General features: G+C 37.8%; 1 protein-coding gene across 1 annotated transcript in view; it reads right to left on the reverse strand.

The window, feature by feature from the left end:
* Positions 1-9,439: 9,439 nt before the first annotated feature.
* The window catches only part of DPY19L2 (dpy-19 like 2), a 108,937-nt gene continuing 93,512 nt past the window's right edge, over positions 9,440-24,864 (reverse strand). The window contains exons 21-23 of the mRNA XM_014838759.3: positions 22,656-22,755; positions 21,232-21,357; positions 9,440-15,807 (exon numbers count right to left, since the gene is read on the reverse strand). Of these exons, the coding sequence (XP_014694245.2) occupies positions 15,651-15,807; positions 21,232-21,357; positions 22,656-22,755 (383 nt within the window). The 3' untranslated portion in view covers positions 9,440-15,650. The remainder of the gene's footprint in view (positions 15,808-21,231; positions 21,358-22,655; positions 22,756-24,864) is intronic.

Raw genomic sequence — 24,864 nt, forward strand, 5'->3', positions numbered from 1 at the left:
CAATGCTATAATTTTTTTCTAAGAAATTGTTATAAGTTGTCTTTTCATTGTTATTCATTTAAAAATATTTTATTATTTCCCTCAAAACTTGTTCTTTGACTAATAACTCAGAATTGTATTAATTTCCAAATGTTTGGGTATTTTCCAGATATCTTTCTGTTTTTGATTTTTTGTCCTTTAATTCGGTCGTGGTTATACCTACTTATGATTGCCAACAGACTTGGCATGCTTTCAATTATTTTTAAAAATTTTAAGGTTTATTTAACGGCCCAGAATATGGCCTACATAAGCACTTTTAAAAGAACACACATTTTGCTGTTTTGGAGTGTATTGTCATCTGTTGATAGATTTTCCCTGAGAACTGATCACATTTTCCTGCTTCTTTCTGTGTTAACTAAGTTTAGATTGTATGCTAAACAATTGGATATGTTGTGAGACTCTGGGTCCTGTTAAAATCCTCTGGAGATTATTGGATTTTTTTTCCTCAAAAAAAAAAAACTCTGGAGAATGTTGATTTTTGTTTGTTTGTTTGTTTTAGCAGCTAATCAACCTAGAGATCACAAGTTCTGTGGGACAGGGGTTTCACTGCCGGGTCAGGTCTCAAAGTGACCGCCATGTTACTCGGGGTATGTTTCATGCATGTGTAGCTTGGTCACTAGCCTAGAACATGGCCGGTTTGTACACAGAGTTAGAGCATCCCTTCTCCAGGTCTGATCTCTCCAGGATTTCCCTCACTCGCCAGCTCCCAGGGGCACCTGTACCACGTTCCTCTTGCCAGAAAAATGGGTTCCTCTTGGAATTTACTTGGACCATTCTGTTATGCCATTCCATGTGACTGGCACTGCCTTCAGGGCAAAGTGGTGAGAAAAAAGTGACAAAACACTGATGGTGACTTCCTCCATACTCTTTAGCCCACAGGGCACCCTTTTGCCGGATGGGCTGACCAGAGAGACTGAGTTTTTCCTCAGAGCTTTAGGCTCATGCCACAGCCACTCCACGCAGTTCTAGACTGCGGCCACTCCCGTGTTAGAGGTAGGAGAAAAAAAGGAAAAATTTGAGCTGCGTCTCTTACTTTTCAGCTCGCAGGGCCCCCCTTTCCTGCTATGGTGGAAAAGGGAAGTTTCTTTCAGAGTTCTGATGTCGGTGCCCGCGGCACACAGATGGTAACTGGGGCACTTTGAGGTCAAAGCTGTGAGATAAAAGAGGAAAAATAACCCAAGATACTCACCCCAATACTGGTTTTTCTTCCATTTTTGACTTCTGTCTCCAGCTTATCTTCTGTTGATTTTACTTTTCAGGTTCCTTAAGGCGTTGGTTTTTTTGTATTGGCTTTCATCTATAATTGGTGAGAGAGAGAGGCTGTAGGCAGCTTCCTCGGCCAGCAATGGCAGTCTCAGTAGTACTTAACATCGAACAGTTAGTGAATTCTATATACAACTTGCATCTCCCCGTCCTTCCCTCTTTGGGAAGGCAGTTAAGAATGCTGGATATGTGGGAATTTCAGAGACACTGTGAGAATCTGACTTCTGTTTTTGCCAGAGAGGTGCTGAGAGCTTTGTCGGGGGACCATTCTCTATTGGTCTACCTGCAACTTATTTGTATATTGGTAGCTTCAAACTCCCATAAAACATAATGATCCAGTGACCCATTTTTATGTTCACATTCTGGAAACGTACCTTACTACAACTACCACCATTATCTGTAATACTTAGTGTAATTGTTGGTATCTATGTCTGTCTCCTCCTTGAGGTTTCTTGACAGCAGAGAATTTACTGCTGTCTTCTGAGCTCCTTCCAGTCTCTGGCACATAGCAGAAATGTGATCATTCTCTTTTAATTGTCTGACTTTGCCTTAAAATTGACCTTTTAGATTCTTGGCATGAGTGACAGCATTTTTCTTGTCTTTTAAACACATCTGATAATAATAATATGTCACATGTCTCTGAGAACTATCCTGTAACCCCAGCCCTCTCATCCCTGAGAGGGGGTCAATACTTCACAAGCATCAGTGTCCTGGAGCTGGCAGGCGTGGTCACATGGAATCTTCTCTACTTCAGGACAAGTCAACTAAAGCATGGGAAGCTGCATGTCTTCCTATTCAACCTAAAGTTATTAATCACCATGAAGAAATTGAAATGGAGAATCTCAGTCAACCCAAACTCGTAGTGGCTGTTCTGATCTCAGTTTCTGTCAGCTGCAGAGCAGACTGCTCAATATACATTTATAAGTCACTCATTTTTACTTTTGCATTAACACATCATTTAAGAATAGGCCTTCTGACTTCCTCTGTGTCTCTGATTGCATTAACAACCAAATGCATGGCGTGCCACACTTCACTGACATCACTGTGCTCCTGCACTGCCATATCATTTCCATCCTATTGTGGAGCAAAAGCCTTAAAAATGTTTTTTAGTTAAAAAAAAAAAAGCATTTACATTCTGCTGCTGTATGAGTGCAGTCAAGGCAATTTCATGTTATTTTCCAAGGCTTTTACGTACTTGGGGAACTTTGCATCAGAGAGGATTCAGCAAGATGTCACATCAGTCATTCTCCCACATGTTCTAAATTGAGCGCCTGCCCCGTCTGGCTGAATGCTACATTCATCATATCACCAGGAACAGCTCTGCACCCTCAGGAGCTACACCAAATCTCTCACACACACCTTACACTGTCACAAAACTGCCTCAGATGGGAATTTGATTTCCTCCAGAGAATTTTAAGTTCCAGTAAATGAGTGCCAGTAAACAAGTAAACAGGAAATGCTTCAAAACCTGTACATAGACTTCTGCTTAATGCACATCCTACGCGTGAGCAGACCTAGCAGGGCATCCCGGTCGGCAGTCTGGGCAGCAGAAACCTGATCTTCCTCAGGAGGAGGTGGGATCCTCTCAGGTTTGCCAGGGAGCCCGCTGCAGGGCTGTGAGCTGTGGGACTCAGTGGATGTCTCTGCATCTCCCCACTAAATAGCTTCTTACTGTGGGACTAGAAAGAGCAGGATCCTGCTGTGGGCTGGAGCGCCTGGATCTACACGCTGACCGTTTGCCTGCTTCCCTTTCCCTCTCCACTGCGGCACCAGTGCAGACTGGTTCCCCATCCCCAAGTTCAACCCTGCCCTGCACTCCCAGGCCTACACTAACCCTAAGAAGGTTGGAGACAAAAAGAGCTGAGTATTTTGCTTGGTCAGTAATTGTTGAGACAGTTCTTGAGAGGACCTTTGGAACCCAAGTTCTTTACGTACAGGGTTACTATCTTATTTTCCCTTGCAGAAGTGCCAATGCCTTTATTTTCAGCCAGCTATTCCTTGTCCTTCATTTCCTCCAACACCTGGCCCCAGTATAAAATGACAACTCCAGGGTCTCTTACTTTCTAGACCTCCAGTTCTGTCTCCCCCTTAGGGAAATGGCATCCATCTAGGGCAGCTTGCTGTTTGTTTGATTGTTATCAGTGGATCAGACAGACCGGAATCTAATTTCCAGCCTTGCCCCTTTCTATTTGGGGAATCTTAGGAAGGCACTTGACATCTCTGAGACCCAATTTTCTCATCTATAGGGCGACATTACTAAGTTGTTCTAAAGATTAAATAGATGATGTATAAAATGCCTAGCACAAAGTAGCCCTATAAATGACAGCTTATTATTATTATTATCATCATCATCATTACAGTAGTATCTGCCTGTCCATTTCCTTCATCACTGTTGGCCTGGTTGCCAGCCTTCTTCAGACTCATCCTTCTTCAATCACACATCACTGAGGCTGTGGCTAAAACAGCCAGTCCGTGGCCCAACTCTAGCATTCAGATTTATGCTTTACTTGCACCTAAACTTGATGGTCATTCATGGATTACTGGTCCTACCTGAATTACTTTTCCTGCTTTTTCTCTGCCTGACCTGTCCTTTTATTTTCTGATCCTATAATTTATTCACATAAGAGAACAAAATTGTACAATATAAATTCTGCAAGTACAACTTCACTCAAAGGTAAGTTATAATATCTTGTATTATTCAGCAAATGACTGGATGTTGGTTGTTATGCATCTTATCTACTAAAACAGTGGGATGAATGGTTTAGATACTCTAAAGTAGAATGTTCTGTTTTTCTCTACTTAATTGATGATCTTTGTGTCTAGAACAGATACTCATACTATTAAAACTATGGTCAATGGTTTTGTGGATGTAACCAATGATAAAGTTTTTATTGTCTTTGGATCTGAGTTAGTTCACTTTACTTTCTGAGATGGAAAAGCTGCTAAGTAGGTGTATGGGTTGAATTGTGTCCCCCCAAAATTCATATGTTGGATTCCTAACCTTAGTACCTCAGAATGTGACTGAATTTGGAGACAGGGTCTTTAAAGGATAATTAAGGCAAAATGAGGTCATTGGAGAGGTCCCTATTCCAATATGACTTCTTGTACAAGAAGAAGAGATTAGGATACAAAACACACAGAGGGAAAACCATGTGAAGACAAAGGTATAGAGATGGGCATCTGCAAGCCAAGGAGAGAGGCCTCAGAAGAAATCAACTTTGCCAGCACCTTGATCTTGGACTTTTGTCCTCCAGAACTGTAAGAAAATAAATTTCTGTTGTTTAGACCACCCAGGCTGTGGTACTTTGTTATGCCAGCCCTAGAAAACTAATACAATAGGCATTCCCCAAGGGGTAGTCTTTCTGTTTCATTTCACTGCCCTGTGTTCTAGCCAATTTTGTCTGTCATCTTCCTTTGTGTGGAAATGGGTTCTCAGGGGCAAAAGCATAGTCAATGTTAGGAACTTATTATGATCTTGGGTCTCTGAGGATTTAGTTCCAGTGATAAATCATATAAAGTTAATGTAAAGTACAGCTAGTAAAACGTCAAATGTGTTGTGTGTGGAACAAAAAGTGTCACAGTGGTTCAGGGGAGAGTTCACGTTAAGTGCTCAAGAAAGGCTTCGAAGTGGAAAGATTTGAGCTGGACCTTCAAATGTGAGTAGGATTTTGGTAGTGAAGAGGTTGGAGAAAATAGGGAGAGAATAGTATGAGCCAAAATGTGGACATACTCAGAAAATAGAGCAGAGTCTTCTGATTTAATCTGTACAGGTGAGCATGGGAGATGAGACTAGAAAGAAATTTCTGTTTCCCCTTGTAGGTCTCCACTATACTGATAAAGGCTCCCATTGCAGGATCTACAACATTTTAGTACCTTTTACTCTCTACTAACTTCATTTTCCTTAAGGGTACAAAACATGCCTTAAGAGGAATGCCATTTCTTTGCATGCCCAAGACCTAGCTCAATGCCCGGCTTCTCACAGGTACTTGGTCAATGTTTTCACAATGAATTTGTATATTCAAACAGGTCCCACAGGCATGGCTTCCATGGAGAACTAGAACTCGGCAAATAAGGGCAATCAATGGAGTCTTGAGATTAAAAGAAACAAGGTAACCAAGCATGTTAGAATACTGGTCTGATGGAATCCGCTCTTCCCTGGCGGGTGCCCATCTTTTCTGTTCGCGGTTACTTCTCTTGCCGTCAGGGAACACCTGTCCTGCAGGCACCTCCCTCTAGTTGATCTCTAAGAGTTTTTGGCTCTAACAAGCCCTGATTTGTGTCTGACTCGTGAGCACTGACACTTTTATTTCAGGGGGAGGAGAAAAGAGAAGCCCTTTAAAACACACAGAAAAGTCAAAAAGACTGAAGCTTTTAGATTCAGGTGAGAAATAGGTGAACGCTGGAGTCCCAGAGAAGTCTAGCTCCATAAGAAACTTTAGGAGATAGATGAAATAATGAAAATATTTATTGTTAAAAAGTGGAAGTAAAATGGGTGGCAAATAGCCTGTCTAGCAGCAGATGTGCTCCATCACTGGAAAAGGAAGCAAGTTCCCGTTCAATGTTTTTTCAGGGTAGGCACTCCAGAAGCTTAAGTTGGTGGTTTTTAAATAACTTACTTAGAGCCCAAATTCAATCCAGTTTAACTCGGTTAAGTAAGTGTCTTATGTAGCTGGTGAGAGAAGGAGCAGTGGTAAAGACAGTGTTATTAACCATGATTTTTATTTTCTGTATTTTGATGCTTTGACCCCTGGGGACTTGCTGACCCAGGAGGGGCTGCCCCTCCCAGGGTTTGCTAATTCCTAGAGATAGTAAACAACACAAGAACACCTTTCATAGGCAAACTAACCAATCCAGAGCTCATACCCCCAACTACCTTTTTTCTGTGCTCTCACGTTCTGGGCCATTACCCACCTGCCCTAATCCCCCTGGGGCCAGGCACCAGACAACGAGAAACTTCTTACCTTGTACCCTTGTCTCTAGCACTTCATCCCTTTGCACCATCCTTCCTCTCATCACAGATTAATCTTCTTAAATACTGGCTGCCATACATTCAGGCCACATTTCTACTAAGAATTTTCCATCGCTTCCCATTCTTCACAGGGCAGATGTCTTTGATCTATTTTGGGGATAATTTAGCCATATAGTAGGGATAGTAAACAGTTAAAATTGCCCAAAAGTATCACCAACCACCCTCTCTTTAATATTTTCCTATACTTTATCCAGTTATTTTCCACATTATTCCTTCATGTAATATTTGCTGAGCACCACCATGTTCCAGGTACTGTGATGGGTGGAAAACAGAAATAAAATAAGACACAAACCCTGTGTTGAAGTGGCACACAGCTCAGTAGGAGACTCTCAAAGGTAAACAGCTAATTTGTAAATGATCAGACAACAGGGCAGGTAGAGTGGCGTTAGTAGACCACGAGGGAATGGTCAGGACCAGCTTCTGGGAGGAGGGCACTTCTGAGCAGAGACATGAAGGATGGGCAAGGAGAAGAAGTAAGAGGAGGACAGGTAAGACCTTAGTAGACTGAGGGGATGGTGTGAGCACAGGCAGGAAAAAGAGGTGCTGAAGATTTCAGGCAGTTCATTGTTGCTGAAGTGAGAAGTGTGCTGGGAGTGTCAGTGATCCTGGACAGAGAGGCAGGGATCAGAGCGAGAGAACCTTCTAAGGCACAGACGGAAAAGGGAGTGAGACGGAAGAACTGGTAGATATGTGGTGGGGAGGGAGAGAAGAGCCAGGAATGACTGTTTTTCTACTCTCTGCAGAGATAATCACAACTGAAAAAAGTGTAGTTCTTCTCCTTAGGTTCTCTTTGTTTTTCCCTGGATTTTTCCCATTTTCTATTAAAACATAGGCAAACTAGCTCCTTAACACTTTTTGTAGGTATTTCATGACAAATGTTATAATATTTTACAGCCAGCAGATGGCACTAAGTATATATAAAATAAACATTTTGCGCACTATAACTTTTTCAGTGGGCATTTCTTCCTACTTACTTTAAAAGGAATTAATCCAGTTTTTATAATACCGTAAGTCATCTTGTTAGGTATGGGGCACTATATTTCAGGTTAAGATAGTTTTGCTTTTCACAATATTGTAAAGAGAGTCTAAAAAGCCCAATTGTTCATTTAAAATAACTGGACTTGGCTAGCGTAATTTTGTGACCAATCTCAGTGTTTACCTCTTCCTGAAAGTGTACAGTGTGTATTCACTGTCCCTCAATGGTTTGAATGCCTGGGCTCTACTGTTCACACAGAACTTTTCTCCATTCTGGGAACTCTGAAATTGACGAGGGGCTGGAACTGTAAGAAAGGACAGGCATCTCATGGGTACACAGTCCCCTCTCCTGACAAAGGCTACTTAGTGTATTAAAGCCTCATAGGGATTACCGTGGGGACCCAGTAAGGTTCTAAAAAGAGAGGAACTTCCTTGGTGGCACTATCTCTGAGTGGTATGGGAACTTAGGATGGGTGAAAGAGTGAAACTATGTTTTCCTGCAGGCAGTCAGGTTTTTTGTATTGCTAAGCCCCACATACACAGGGAACAGCAGAATCTCTCCAGACTCCCCGACAGACAGAAACAAAAGCCTGGACTTGCTCTGCTTGTGATTTGCATTGACAATCTGCCTAGGTTAGTTCAGGTTCTGCAGGAAGCAGATGCTGAGATGGATGGAGTAAGGAGGGTAAGAGGCATATTGGAAGGGGTATCAGCTGTTAGAGGAGGACGACGCAGGACTGGGTGAGGAAGAATTCAGGTCATGAGGCCGATCTGATATCTGGGAAAGGAGGAGCAAGCAGGGAGAGCCTCCAGCCACAAGGGAGATCTGGCTTACTCCATGAGGAGCTCCAAAGGAAAGGTAGCCTGTTTGAGAAGTGCAGCATTGGGAAGAAATGGCCAGGCCCTGGTACTCACCATGCTGTCTTTGGCTGGGGACTGCCTAGGAAGAGTGTGACCTCGGCTTGGATGCTACCACAGATGCGGAAGGTGCTGCGGTTGGAAGCTGTCAGGTAACTGCAGCTGAGCAGTTAGTTCTTTCTTGGAAGAAGATCCGAGTAGTGATGCGCCTTTGTGGCTGCCACACCATCCTAGTTAAAAAAATAACTACTCGTGTTAAGATCCCCTTTGTATTCCTTAGGTCTCTCTGGCGAAGCTGTGTGAACAGGCTATTTCTTTTCCAGTAGCTGAGGTGCTGTTTTGTATAGACGTTAATTCCTAGATTCTTGGGTCATGGCTCAATCGAGAAGATTCCAGGAAGGAGCTTTGAAGCTTCATTTGAATAATCTCAATATCTATATATGAATTATATGCAGTTCTTTTATGGAGTTTTAAAAATAAAGGCCATTGTCTATATGTGTCAAAGGATACAAATAAATTTTAATCTCAGGCAAGCATAAATAAGGAAGTCAGTATCTGGAAAACCTCCCCTAACATAATTCAAAGTCAAATATAAATGATCTGGCTATTTGCTCTTTTGGATTATTAATACCTCTTAGAACTTCCTTTTGTTAACATCCAATTCAAAGTGGACTCAATGTTGTCGGAAGTGTTAAGATGGATCCCACGTGTAGTGATGCACTTCCATAATGCACTTCTACCTGGAATAGCTTGTTTGATCCTCACAATTCTGTGAGGAAGGAATTTTAACCAGTTTACAGATGAAGAAATAGAGCCCGAGAGTGAATGGATTGGAGAGGAAGGACGTGTACTGTCTTCCCACTCCAGAGGTCTATCTTCCTTTAGACCCTGCTACTTGCATGATCTACTTGTTGCTCTCTCCAGCTTATAGTAAGTACCTCAACACGCACATGCTTCCACTGAACCCAAATGCAGCTTCCGGATCTAGCCACCCACCTCAGTGGTGCTGTGTTGTTGCACGTGCTGCTCCCTCTCCCTGGAAAGATGCCTCCCTTTCCCTGCCCCATTTGGTTGGTTAGTTCCTACCTTTGCTTTAAGACACAGACCAAGCAGCATCTCCACTAGAAAGTCTTATGAGAAGTGACATGGTCTGCTCAAGTGTTCTTTCTGTTGTGTCCCGGCATTGATCACAGAGTGATTATCACCCACTAACTTCTTACAAAATGGAGAGTGCCTTTAAAGTGTTTGTGGACATTTGCACATTATATCTATACAGTAGGCAGACAATGCATTTTTTTTTTAATTTGTTTTTAAAGATTTAATTTTTTTCCTTTTTCTCCCCAAAGCCCCCCGGTACATAGTTGTATATTGTTCATTGTGGGTCCTTCTAGTTGTGGCACGTGGGACACTGCCTCAGCGTGGTTTGATGAGCAGTGCCATGTCCGCGCCCAGGATTCGAACCAACGAAACACTGGACCGCCTGCAGCAGAGTGCGCGAACTTAACCACTCGGCCACGGGGCCAGCCCCGACAATGCATTTTTAACAGAACAAAGAAAGGACTCTTAAGAGCTGCAGGGCATACAAAGAGTATTAAATATCGATTATTAATCCTTTTTTAGATCTCATTTCAAAGAAAAGCAATGTTGCCGATTGAAAATTACTGAAATCCATGCTAGAAATTTTGCCCTTTTGAAAAAAAATCTCTTTATGGATCATGTGTTAATATTAAGTAGGTATATTTTGTATTTTTCCTAATCTTTGTAGTTCATCACAGGAAGAGATGAAAAAGCAATTTAACACAATTCAAGAGAAACAGGGAGACTAATTTGAAGTTCTAATCAATGTACTGTTGAAAGTTGGGTAACAAAAATCTTGACCTTTTTAAAAAATAAAAACGATTTTCATTTGTATTTTTCCTATACATTATAGAACATGAGTGTGTGATACACAAAGCCATCAAATACATTGGTGTGCTGGGTTGCAAAAACAGAATTCTCATCATATGGCGGCTATTTTAAGGCCATGAAGAAGCCACATTATATTGCACATCTTGACTTATGAACAAAAAAGAATCAGTTATTGTGAATTGCAATACAATTTCTATGAATGAGGTCTTTCTTCCAAGTCCTATGCACCATGATGTGGTAATCTTTAGAAGCTGTTCTCCTCCTGAAAGATCGTGTATTTTCCTTTCAGTACTCTCCAGGATTTCCCTACTTTCCCTTCAAGAATATGAATTACTTTCATAGAAAAAAACTTAAAATAAGACAAAATTTAAAAAAATCACTCTTTCTATCCAGTTTGTGCTATTCAATAAAGACGCTGTCTCATCATCTGCCATTTGAAGAAACTAGTTGCACAAATGTTGCAACTATGGAAGCTCAACAAAGTTTACAATCGGACAAGTTGTGTGACTGGCTGGACCTGTCGTCAGAACAACTCCCGATGCTTGTTTAAGCACCGTGGAGCCACTGAAAGAATCTGAGGTTTAAGAACGACCGCTGTGGTATGAAAGCCCTACTTCGAAGGGTATAAAATATGTTAAACATTACAAAGTACATGTACATCTTAAAGAATTATAAAGCAAACAGTAATGTACTTAACACTCAGTTAAGAAATGGAACAGGAAGGCTGAAACACCCAGGGTCCCTCCTGGACTGCATTCTCCCTTAGTCTTCACCAGTCTAAATTTCATATTAATTATGCCTAGGCTTTTATTGTTCTGCCACACATATATCTCCTAATAATATTGTTTTTAGGCTGTATCTAAACGGCAAATATATTTGCACATACACACACATACACACATACTACCTTGGATAACAGGTTTTTATTCTTAACATTATACTTGAGATTCATTCCTGATGATGCATGAAGATCATTTTCGCTCCTCTGCAATATTCCATTGTATGGACATACTTCATTCTATCCATTCTATTGGTGGCCCTTAGATTGTTTCCAGCTCTCCACACCTCCAGGAACAAATAATATTTGCATGAACGTTCTTCTGTTTCCCCTGGCGTATTTATATAGACATTTCTATAGGGTGGAACTGTTGGTGGCAACGACTACATACTTTAAAATTTATTAGGTAATAAATTGTTTCCCAAAGTGGCTGTACCAATTTACACTCCTACTACAATTTCATGAGTGTTCTTGTTGCTCCCTGTTCTCACCAATTCTTATGATTATCAGGCTTCTACAATGTCATGGGGTTTTAATTTGCATTTCCCTATTTTCTTCTAAAAGTTTTAAAGTTCTGCCTTTCTCATTTAAGTCTTTGATCTGTCTTAATTTGATCTTTGTGCATGAAGTTATGTACCTACCTGTTCTTTTCAAATGTTCCTTTGATTTCTCACGGTTAAAAATTCTCAGAGAGATTTTTCTTCTCCCTTTTCTACTCCCACCTCTTTGGAGGAGACTCAATGGGTTTATCAAAGAATGTGAACAGAGCTCTGGAGAATACACTGTCTAAGAAATAAGAATACAGGGAGTTTTTACTGGACAATGATGGACATAAAGCTCCACTAGTTCACATGAGGCCAAAAACTGTTGAAAATTCAATAATTTGCTTTCTACAGCCTATGAAAGGCAGTCCAGATTAGATTAATAATGGTTTAAGAAATTTTATACATAATTTACAAAGGTGATTGTGTCCGACCATGAAATTATGATCACTGAATCCTTAAACAGCTGAGGCATTGAAATTTTTAAACTTGATATTTAACACTAAATATTACATACTTAATATGGTACAAAGTAAATTCTAAACTATTTTAGAGCCTGAAGCATACTCCCCAGCCTACAGAGTAGTAGGAATATACAAACTCATATGGCATCTTTATCAACGTGACTAAACACTGACTGACAGACTCCCTAACAATGAGTATCTGTAACCAGACAATCTTAGTGCTCGGCTGGCTACATAAAAGTGATGGATGTGAAGAGGCGATGCCCAAGAGGAAATGCAAACATTCAACAAACGTGAATAGGTACCCAGCCTCACAAACCATGGAATAAATGTAAAAATAATAATGCATTCCATTTTGAGTGTCCAAATTGGCAAAAAATATTCTTAATAAGGCTAACCAATGCTACTGAGAGTGTTGTGAAATGAGCATTGTCATACACTGACTTTTGCTGGTGCACACCATCCTTTTGCAGAGACAAACTGAGGCAAACTGCACTGAATGCTTTAAGGGTGTCCACATTCTTTTACTGAAATTTTACTTTATGGAATCTATCTTAAGGAAATAATTTGAAAATTAAAAAAAATCTTAATGCACTAAGATATTCATTGCAGTGTTCTATATATACATACATGCCATAGCAAAAATGGAAATAGCTTATCAATGATTAAGATATATGTTTATATATATATATACACAGAATACAGACACAAAATAGGATGTTTTGGAGCCATTATATACATTTCCATATTTACTACATGAAGAACAAACCTTAAAACTGATTAAACTATGTTAAAAGAAGCAAAGAATTCATGCTTAAAAGTAAGGTTGGAAGAAAACAATGAGATGTTAATACTACCTGTTAATCTTTTCCCCTTCTTTCAAATTTCCTGTTTCTTTCAAAACTAATTTTCCACAGTGAGCTTGTATTGCTCATATAATAGAAACATACAAAATGTAAACATAATTTTATTAAAATTAATATGAAAAGTACTCAATGTTTTTTGAGGTGGTGTCTGTTAGTAGCAAGAGTAGGACACGTATTATTCATTGAGGCTACCTCAGCTTGTAACAACTGGGTGATGGAGGAGATTGCTGTAGCTTGTGTACAACTCACTTCTAGCCATGGTTTCAAATAAATGTGCAAAAATATGAAATACCATAGGAAACTAAGAACACTTCGCTGCACTGAAGAAAAATCTACCCATCACTCAACCCACAGCTGTCAAGCATAGTTTTCACATTTCAAAATAAAATATATGCAGGCAAGAAGCCAAGAGCATACTGTGTATAAAAGTAAGCTGTAGTTCAGTATTCCTATGTATTGACACAAAATAAAGATAAGACTACTTGGAATTCTGAGATGAGATAAGCTACCATATAAATTAATACTACTGAGCTGGTTATTCACTGGGAGGGGTGAGGGGGCAAATGGAATTAACATCTGTTGAGTGTCTAGGTGCCAAGCACTGTAACTACATCTCACAAATCCTCATCATGACCCTGCCAAGTAGGTAATGTAAGTTCTGATTTACAGGTGAAGAAACTGAAGCTCAGAGAGTCAAGTAACATGACCAAGCTTAGCGCTGTGTCTGGCATACAGTAAGTGCTCAATAAACATCTTTTGACTGGATGGCAGGTAATACATCTAGTAAATGGAAGTGCCAGGATTCAAACTTGGATCCACTTGGTTACAAAGCTCACACTATTTCCATCACAGTACACTGCCTTCTGTATGAGACTCTGCAGAATTGCTTTAAAATGGTTAAGATAGATCATTGCCAATGAAATATGGTTAACAAATCCAGGAACCTACGATTTCTACCTTCATATCAGAGCTATTTCAATTTCAAAATGTATGCTTGACAAAGGATGCAAAAAGATAAACACATGGAGGATCTTCAAGGGCTCTTTTAATTTTAAACATACATAGTACAAGAAAATAACATAAATCCATATCAATACATCATATTTGTATGGAACATTTTATTTAATACAATTTGTCTCTTTTTTTGTTGTTGAATTCTATCAACTTCTTTAATGTTTCCTATGAAAACACCATACAAAATGTGTTACTTTATGAATGTTACATGTTATGTCTCTTTTCATTCTTTGCCCTGCACTTACATCAAATGAATTATTTGAAAATGCTAAAGTACATAAAATGTGGCATACTTTCTTAGCTGCTTTGTATCTGTATTAAAATATTCTAGAACTATAAAAGTTGAAAATAATTTTACTGGTTTTCCTATATATAAACCCATGTAAATATAGTTGTATTGAATATTTTATTTGATATTACAGCTTTTTTTAAAAAAAATCCTACCAATTTAAGATATTTCCTATGAAAATATCATTGAAAACATATTTTAATTTTTATGAATGATGTATCTCCTTTCCTTCCTTGCTCCATACTTACACCAAAACAAATTATTTGAAAATGCCAATATAAATAAAATGTGGACATGCTTTCTTAGCTGTTTTATATCTTGTATTAAAATATTTTACAACCATAAAAGTTGAAGAATAATTTTATTGGTTTTCCTGTATACAATCTCCTACCTACTGTAAGTGAACTAATCCATGGAATTTAGTTATTTTATTATTTCAAGTATAGAAAGCCAAGAACATAAGCAAATTACAAAAACTCCAAGATTATTCATTTAAAGTAGATGCATATTAAAATACTATAGCTGTGGCATATTTAATATCTACCAAGCAGAGAAAAAGAGTGTTTATCTGTGCATTTAGGTAACAGTATATTCAAGATAACTATTTACCATTTTTCAAAGCATTATTGTTGGGTAGGTTTTGTATTAGAGGAGAGAATTTACAAAACATCACCTTCCTCATCCAAAAACAAAAACAAATGAGGACGTAAAAATATGTTATTATAAAAGATGGTGACTAGACAGAAAGACTACTCCAATGAGCTACTGGGCGATCAAGATGAAAATGCCTTTGCTTCATTCAGATCTAAGAATGTTAAAATCTCACTTGATAAATTTAACTACATTTTCTTTTCTGATTATATTTAACCCCAAAATTTGGTTGCATACCATAGCAATTTTTAGTCTATCTGGATATTAAAAGAAAAACCACTGGGTTCTAAAGACAGATTAATAACCTGTTGGACTTAGGTTGAGAAATAATCAGTGAAAAATACTTATCTGGTTGGGTAAATAAATTTCAAGAGATTCAAAACATTACAAAGTAAGCTGTTTTTAAAAATACTTAAATTGAAATGATAAAAAAATTATTAAAAGCTTGAAGATCTTTCCTGAGGGCTAGTAAAAGCAAAAACAAACTTAATGGAGACATGGTTACAAGCAAATTTCCTCACAGAGGTAAAGAAGCTGTGATCAGTATCAGGATCTTAAGAAAGTGTTATTTCAGAAACTGTACTAGTCCATTCCAAATGGTTTAAAGAGTTTGAGCTGGCACATCCTGGTACTAGAGAAAATCGGAAGCAGTTCACCTAGCTGGATACAAAATGACTTACATATCTTTGATTTATTAGATTTCATTGTTCTTTTACATACATTTTTCTTTCAAACTTTAAGATGAACATTTGCTTATGCAGTATGAAATGACTTAATCATTTAAATGACAAGGTTGACATTCAATGGAAAACAATGAAATAATTTACCTTTTATTAATCAAAAAAACTTTAAATCATTTTTATTATCTTCTTTTTAAGGGTCTCTTATTAAAGCTTGCGATTTTTATTAGTGTAACTAAGCCAAAAGTGATTGTTTTTGACATGCTTCTTTCCACCACAGTGTAATGGGTAGTCTCATTCTAAGTTGACCTTTAATACTCTGTACATACTATTCTGAAACACTGTGGTGAAGTAAGGTCTTGCATCCTTGAGCAAGATGCTACATAAGGGAGGGTTAGCTGCGTTGGAAGGGTCTTCCACATCCCAAATTTCAAGCATACTGCAACCAGGCCTGAAAATAAAACAGGCACATATATATCCATATTAAAAATGCATTCATATCTAGAGGAAATATATAAATTATAAAATTTCTCCTAGATTTTTAGAGACTAATTTAGTAAATTAAAGATTTTAAAGCATCACTTCAACGAACGTAAGTTCAACATTTAGGGATAATAAAAATGAATTAAGTATGTTGCATTTTCACATCCCACTTAACCAAATCACCAATATATTATTGAACCTAATAATAAAGGTTCAAAATACATTCAGAAATATATACTTAAACATTTATTTTCAAAATGAACTCTAAATAAATATATTTTATACATGATATCGCCATCCAAACATAAGGCACATTAGTAACAGAATGAGAAAAATTAGAGGAAAGATAATCTAATTCCTGTTGAATTTCATATTTTTAGGCTTAACCTGACTTGGATTAGCATGAAAACATAAAGTCCAAGGCAGGGAAGGGAAGCTCTTATGCCAAGTCTGTTCTCCTCAACCCTCTCCCGCCTTGGGTGGCTCAACGATTGGACCAAATGAGATAATATTTCTCAGAAAATAACCCTGCATGAGAGTCATTAAAGGGAAGAAGTCAGGCAGAATTTGTTTCTTTTTTTTTTAATAGCTATATTGAGGTATATTTTTTGTACAATAAAATTCACCCATTTTATGTGTAAAGTTTAGTGAGTATGGCCAGACGTGTATAGGCATGTAAGCACCACCATAATCGTTTAATACAGAAAATTTCCAGCACGCCAAGTTCTCTTGCACCTTTTGTAGACAACCCCTCCCCAAAACATCACCAAGACAACCACTGATTATTCTGCACTATCATTTTGCCTTTTCTAGAATATGCTAGATACTACTATATATCCACTCCAGCTTTCATATGTTACTCACATGGTAACATTTTCATCCTTTTTCCTTCAGCCTTTCCTTCAGTGTATTTGTATTTAAAACGCATCTCTTAGAGGCAGCACACAGTTGGGTTTTGCTTTGTATTCAGTCTGCCAGTCTCTGCCTTTTGACTGGAGTGTTTAGTCCCCATTCGCACTTGCAAAAACTGATATGGTTTGATTTAGGCTTGCCATTTTTCTTTTTTCTTCCATTTGTTTTATCTCTTTTTTGATCATCTGTTTCTCTTTCTTGATTTCTTTTATGTCAAGCAAAAAGTTATTATACCATTCAATTCATCTACTGGCTTATTAATTATTTTTTTGTACTCTTCTTTTTTAGTAGTTGCTCTAGGGATTACAATAGACGTCTTTATGGTATCACAATTTACTTAACATTAAAATGAATTATTTCCAGCAAATCATACCTTTTATTTGCATTTTACTCCCCTTTCTTGTGCTATTAGTGTCATGCATATTCAATCCATTTACATTATAAACTCAAAAATACAATGGTATCATCTTTTCTTTACACAGTCCTGTCTTAAAATTTTTCAGAGAAGAAAAAATATATATGTATATTTAATGTGATTAATATTTATCTACCAATTTACCATTTCCAGCGCATTTCAGTATATCCTGTATATCTGAGTTACTGTCTGGTATCCATTTCCATCAGCCAGAAGACTTTTGTTCCATCTTGAAGTGTAGGTCTTTTAGCAACAAATTATCTTAGATTTTATTGATTTTAGTGTCTTTATCAGCCTTTTTTTTTGTTTTTAAAGACTGGCACCTGAGCTAACAACTGTTGCCAATCTTTTTTTTTTTTCGGCTTTATCTCCCCAAATCCCCCCCAGTAGATAGTTGTATATCTTAGTTGCAGGTCCTTCTAGTTGTGGCATGTGGGATGCCACCTCAACGTGGCCTGACGAGCGGTGCCATGTCTGCACCCAGGATCTGAACCGGCGAAACCCTGGGCCGCTGCAGCAGAGCACACAAACTTAACCACTCGGCCATGGGGCTGGCCCCAGTCAGCCTTAATTTTAACAAGATAGTTCATAGTTTCATTGAGTATAGAATTATTGATTTATTTTTCTTTCCTTCAGTACAGCTGGCCCTCCATATCCGGTTTTGCATCCATGGATTCAACCAATCACGGATCAAAAGGCCTATGATGCTTGCGTCTGTACTGAACATGTACAACTTTTTTCTGTCATTATTCCCTAAACAATATAGTATAACAACTATTTATAGAACATTTACATTGTATTAGGTATTATAAGTAATCTACAGATGATTTAAAGTATATGAGAGGATGTGCGTAGGTTACATGCAAATATTATGCCATTTCACATAAGGGACTTGCGCATCCCAGGATTTTGGTATCCACGGGGGGTCCTGGGACCAATCCCCTACAGATACCGAGGGATGGGTGTATTGTGAATTATTATTCCCTTGTCCATTGAATCCCACTGTGTATGCTAGGAAGTCAAGTGTTTAACATATCACATCATTTTTCTCTTGTTTCTTTCAAGATTTTTCTCTTCATTTTTCACTAGTTTGACTATGATGTGCCCAGGTGTGGTTTTCCTTGGGTTTATCCTAGTTGGATTTGTTGAGCTTACTAGATCTCTAAGTTAATGGCTTTTAGGAAACTTGAGAAATTTTTGGCCAATATTTTTTCAACTGTTTTTTTCTGCCATTTTTTTTTCTTTCATTCTTTCTGGTACTATATTACTCATGTGTTGAACGACTTAATATTACACAAGTCTCTACGGGTTTGGTTACTTTTCTTCAATCTTTTTGATCCTTTTTTTTTGGATTGGCTATTTTTTCTTGATCTACCTTCAAATTCACTGACATTTTTTCTATTGTCATATTAAAACTACTGTTGAGCACATTTAAAGAATTTTCATTTCATTTATTATACTTTTCAGCTCTAGAATTTCCATTTTTCTGGGGAGGGTGTTTTTATTTCTCTCGAGATTCCATATCTCATCACTTATTAATACCATATTTTCCTTAATTCTTTGAATATATTTATAATAGCAGCTTTGCAGTCTTTGACTGCTAAATCCAACATTTGGGCCTATTTGAATAAGTTTCTATTAACTGCCTTTTTCTCCTGAGTATTGGTCACGCTTTCCCATTTTCTTTTGCAGGTCTATTAATTTTTGGTCAGAAGCTGGACACTAGATAATATACTGCACTAATTCTGGAACCTGTTTTGTTCTTCTAGTAATTGTCAATTTGTTGTTGTTGATCTAGTAAGGCAGTTAACTTGCCTGGATGTCCTGTTATGTGTAGCAGCTATCTCCTCTCAGTTTTTGAAGATGCCAGCTAATTCATTTTTTTCAGCTCTGGGGCTTTCCTTGTGTTTTTATCAGCCATGGGCAGAGTCATGCTCATACATGGATCCCATCTTCTCTGTATTTCCCTTGCTTCTGGGACTCTCCCCTAAATGCATAGTTTCTTTGTTATTCCTTATTTCTGCCCCTGACACCTTGATTCAGTCATGATTCTGATGATTCTGCTTTCTGCTTCCTGGGGCATGTGCCAGTTGGGGAATGTACTTAGTCAAAAGCATAGGAAATTAGCAAATTCCACCGGAAGTTCTGTCTGCCCTTTCCCCGGCTCCCTGGGTTTCCCACAGGAATGTGTGGAATAGTAGTTAACCAAGGATCTGGGCAGAATTTATACTCAGGTCTTAGATTTAAGCCCTTCTGCAGTGCTCTTGCTTCCAAAATGTCCCTTTTAAATATCCAGCTGCTATGCTCTCGGAACTCTTTCATTTGTCCCCTCAAGCCAGTAGGCTGTGACTACACCTGAGGCAAAAAGCAGGTGGTTTAGAAAGTGCTCTCAGGTAAGGAAGTCAAAAAATCAGAGAAGTCCTTCAAGAGTAAGTTTGCTCATGTTTCTGAGTCACTTTCCAGAGTCTTCAAATAGTTGTTTTTAATACAGTGAATCCTAGTTTTGTATGGCCTCCTGTTAACTGAAGCATATACACATTGGAACTATGCCCCTGCTTCAAACAGTTCCATGATAGTTTCGGTCAGCGTTGACACTGAGATTCCATGGAACCATGCAAAGCAAGGATATAGTTTTGAAAAGCCTGGGTTTCAGTTAATATAGTACCATGCAAAGTGAGGAGTGCTTGTGTTTTCATCTCTTATACCTGTAATCTCTGGAAGAAACTCAACCTCTTCGTGCCAATATTAACCAAAATCCTCTAAAACTGGTTTCTTATGGGTCCTATGTTTAATTATTGTGGGCCTTAGACCAGTAAGTCCTAAATTCAGTTTGTACAGACTATGAAAACCAATTAGCATTTTACATTATTTTCCTTACATGTCATACTCTGAGGATGTTCAGGCAAGGAGTACGTAACACTTAATAGAATAGAGTTGTAAAGAAAAGTACAAACAGCTGATTTTGTGAGAATAACCTGTAACTTAGTGTTCTCTACCTAAGAGATGGCAAATACCCTGTACATACTTACCTGGTTCTTAATACTAAACCCGTGACAGGAATCACTAATTAATCACAGCTGTTTTTCAGTCTGAGCCCAGGTATGTTTTCAGAATCCTTTTCAAACATGATCTGCACTAATACTACCAGTAAGATTTGTCTTGAGAGAAAATTTGCTCTTCTTTCTTTGGACCTTATTCCTGGTGTTCTCAGAAGTCTGTTAGCAACAGTTCTAAAATGTTTTTTTAAGTCCTAGAACTTTAAGAGTTCTTCCTTGCATAAATATTTATCTTTATATTGAGAGTAACTTTTTATTGAAGTATAATTACATAAGTAAAAATGCCTGAATTTTAGTGTACAGGTCCATGAGTTTTGACAAATGCACACACACATATAAGAAACATGTCAATCAAGATAATGAGCACTGCCATCATTCTAAAAAAAAGAAAAAAAAAAAAGTTCCTCAGTCCTGTATATTCTCTCACCTCCTGCTCCACCACAGCCAACCACTATTCTGATTCCTATTCTATTAATTACTTTCATCTGTTTTTAACTTCATAGAATGGAATCATATGATATGTACTCTTTTGTGTTTGGCTTCTTTCACTCAGCATGTTTTTGAGATTCATCTTTTTTCCCATATATAAGTAGTTTGTTCCTTTTTATTGCTGAGTAGTATTCTATTGTATGAATATACCACAATTTGTTTATTCATTCTTCTCTTGGTGGATATTTGAGTTGTTTCCAGTTTGAGCTATTAGGAATAAAGTTGCTATAACATCCTTTGTGGACAGATGTTTTAATTTCTCTTGTTTAAATTCCTGGGAATAGAATTGCTGAGGGTAGATATATGCTTAAATTTTATAAGAAGATTCCAAATAATTCTCCAAACTCACTGTACCATTTTTACTCCCACTAGCAATGTAAGATATTTCCAGCTAATTTGTATCCTCTCCAACATTTGGTATTTTAGTTTTTAAATTTTATCTGTTCTAGATAAAACTATCTGTTCTAGATAAAATTATTTAAAAAGATACCCTATCACATAGCACAGCGCTCATACTCACTTAGTTCTCACAATGCACCACGCCTCTTCTAAAACGTAATAATTCACATGTAACTCCAACAATTTATCTCTCACTTCTTTTGCAGATTTTCGACTATATGTAGAATAAACTACTTTTGTACGAGCCCTTTAAATTCAAACGAGAGATTAAAAATTCTTTTAAACAAATGACAATAGAACGGATTACAAAAATTTTGCTAGCAAATTAAAATCTCGATGCTCACTGAATGGAGCATTGATATATATAATCCCAAACAGCATGAATTATTTTGGGGATAGCAATGTCTACTTATATTTTGCATGTGCTAAAACTTACAGCAGTTTGAATTTTGCAGGTATTGCTTATTAGTATACAAACCAGTTTAGAGGCTAGAGTTGGGCAGCAGGATAATAGGTCAGAATACAAATTTTGCTTTGCATAATTCATAAAATATCTGCTCATGGAACACATTCAGATAGAGGCTGAATATAGTGAAAATACAGATTTCAGTAGACAATTTCATCTATAGAAGCTCTGAGAAGCATGAGTTGAAGCTGACTGTAGGAAACAGAACATTTAGAGAGTGGACATCCAGGGTAGCAGCCAGGGAGAGAGAGCACCTTAACAGAAGCTTGAGAAACAGGGATGTTCACTATTACATGGTACAACACAAGATTTGGCCCTAAATTGGAGGTTTATGAAATCCTGAAGAAATCACCACTTATGCATTAGATATTTCTCAGCATTTCAAGCATATGGGATGCCCAATCTCCAGAAACAGACATAAAACTTCAAATAATTTAAAATTTTACCTCTAACAATAGGCCAAAAATGCATTAAAAGAAAACAATTACCCTGACAATGACTAGAATGACTTTTTAAGTCATTTAAGGAAAACAAAATTTTCAGACTTCAATGGAAACTAGAGTTCTCATAATCAGCTAGCAAAAGATCACCCTAAATTTTCATAAAAGCATGTAATATAGCAAATTTCATGTAGTTTTTCTGTTTAAAAAAGGCTAGTCATTGGCCCCCAGTAAGATCAAGAATGGTTTCTTACATCAGGCAGAGGGGGCTGTGGAAGCTAGAGTAGGGGTTGGCCAACTATGGCTATGAGCCAAATCTACCCCATCTTCTATTACTACTACTTAGGAGTTATACTGGAACACACACATACCCCCTGCCCCCACACACCCACATAGACAAGTCATAAATGTGACACAGTTTTCACTTTCAGAGAAATTAGTTTTGCTTTTTTCAGTTTTCGGGTTTACTAAGCTTGCTTTAGAGTCAACAGGTACATATTCTAATTTCTGGATTATTTTACATTTTTTAAACTTCTACCATGAATATGAGGATGAGAACGTGTGTGTGTAAAAATTTTTCCCTAAGAGTCAGTATAAGCTGTAAGTGCGTCTCATTGAAATAGTCGATCAGTTGCCAACCTCAAGTCTGCATCCTCGTAATGCGGGTGATTCACAATGGGGTGAAGAGTAGAGAGCTTGACACTGGCCATTATAGGCATGGCACCTGCGAAAACAGCATCTGAAAAACAAGATTATCTTCCTTACTAACATGTTTTAAAGAAAACCAAAAGTTACTTATCTATAATATTTGAACCCAAAAGAAGAAAGATTAAGTACATTTAAATAATAATCATTGACATTTTTTTTCTTCACTCAATACTTACTGATTATCTACTATAACAGCAGCCAACTTTCGTTAAATGTTATCTTGGTGCCAGGAACTGTGCTAAATATTTTTATCAGGATTAAACAATTTAATTTGCACAACTTTGAGGTGGGTTCTATGTTATTCTTATTTTGTAGATGAGGAAGCTGAGACTCAGCAAAGTTAAGTGACTTGCACAGCTAGGAAGCATCAGAGGCCACCCTCTAAGCCACTTCACACAGCTTCCTGCTACATTCACGCACTATGCTAAGAGACAGCACTACGAAGACACACAGGACTAGAAAGAATTCCAAAATTTCACATCTTGTTCCAATAATTTAAAATGCTAGGAACTGAGAGACTGTTATAAAGGCAAGTCTTATGATACATCTTTTAAAATGACTTTTTGTGGGTTGTGAACTGTAAACCTGAGGACTCGCTAGAGGAAAGTATTGTTTTGTTCCCTCAGATCATCTTTAAATATTCATAGTTAAGTTCTCCTTGTTTCCATTTGACTTTATACAATTTATACATTCCATCGAATCATTTCATTATGTGTTAGTAGTACTGTTTGGAGTAATGGCATGTATAAATACATAGCCTTTTGGTTATAACTAGAGATACACCAAAATCTACTATCTGGTTTCAGTTTCAGTTGTCTCTTAGAAGACAAAAATACCAAATGCTTACTTCCTGCACTTTTGTATCATAAATGATTATATAATTATGAAGGTTATTATCATTTTTAATCAGCACAATAAAATCACTAATAAGAACAAGGCATGCTATTCAGATCTACTGTAAATAACTAAATGTTTATTTCAAATATAATTAATCATTCTAAATGTAACTTTGAATGAAAATCTTATATGCCTTGAATTTGAAAATATGCAAATCAACTGAAGTAGAAATGTGTATTTATTATTGCGAGATTCAATAATTAATGATGAAAGCTCTTAGGCCAGAACAGTGGTTCTCAACCAGGGGTGATTTTGTTTCCTAGGGACACTGTCAACTTCTGGAGACATTTTTGGTTTCCACCTTGGTGGGGAGAGGTGCTATTAGAATCTGGTGGGTAGAGGGAAGGGATGCTGCTAAATATTCTGCAATGCACAGGACAGCCTCTAATGTCGGTTGAGAAACCCTGGGCTAGAGAGAGCAAAGCCCAGGGCCAGGGTCATCCAGAAGAAACGAGGTGAGCCTGTCCAGCAAGAGCTGAAACAATTAAGGAGAAATCATCTATGGCAGAGAGAGGGGGAGAAATACTCCCCACCCACTTCTTTCATCTTGGTGATGAAGTAAATATGATCATGACTGGGAAAGAACAAGATCTTTTCCTATAAACACACTTAAGACTCCACTTAGCCTACTGCATGTACAGTCATGTGTCATCTAATCAAGGGAGACATTCTGAGAAATGTGTCGTTAGGTGATTTCATTGTTGTGCGAACATCATAGAGTGACTTACACAAACCTAGATGGCACAGTCTACTATACACCTAGGCTACATGGTACTAATCTTATGGGGGCACCGCTGTATATGTAGCCCATCGTTGACTGAAACATCATTATGCAGCACATGACTGCATTAGCAAAAAGTGTCCCTTCTAATTTGACACAGCCTACTAATACATGACTTAGTGAGTGGACCAGAGGCTGGATTTCAGTTCCTACTCATCGTCTCAACTGAACACCTTTGTGTGGTGTGCAAACTATATAACCCTACATGGTGGACCTGAACATAAGCACTAGTCCCCGCATGTAGAGAACTTCACGCTGCTTTTAACAAACATGTGGTAACCATGACAGAATTCTTAATGATAGGGATGAAAAATATTTACAAGAAGATCAAAGAAGAGGTGGCTAAAAATGAAGTAGGAGTTTGTGGGAGTTATCTTAGAAGGATAAGTCACCAAACATAGGCTCTCTCTGCCAAGAACCCAAGACAAACACTGGAACAAATAATGACACAAGAAAAGATTA

Source organism: Equus asinus, chromosome 1, assembly GCF_041296235.1.
Source record: "Equus asinus isolate D_3611 breed Donkey chromosome 1, EquAss-T2T_v2, whole genome shotgun sequence".
NCBI lineage: Eukaryota > Metazoa > Chordata > Mammalia > Perissodactyla > Equidae > Equus > Equus asinus.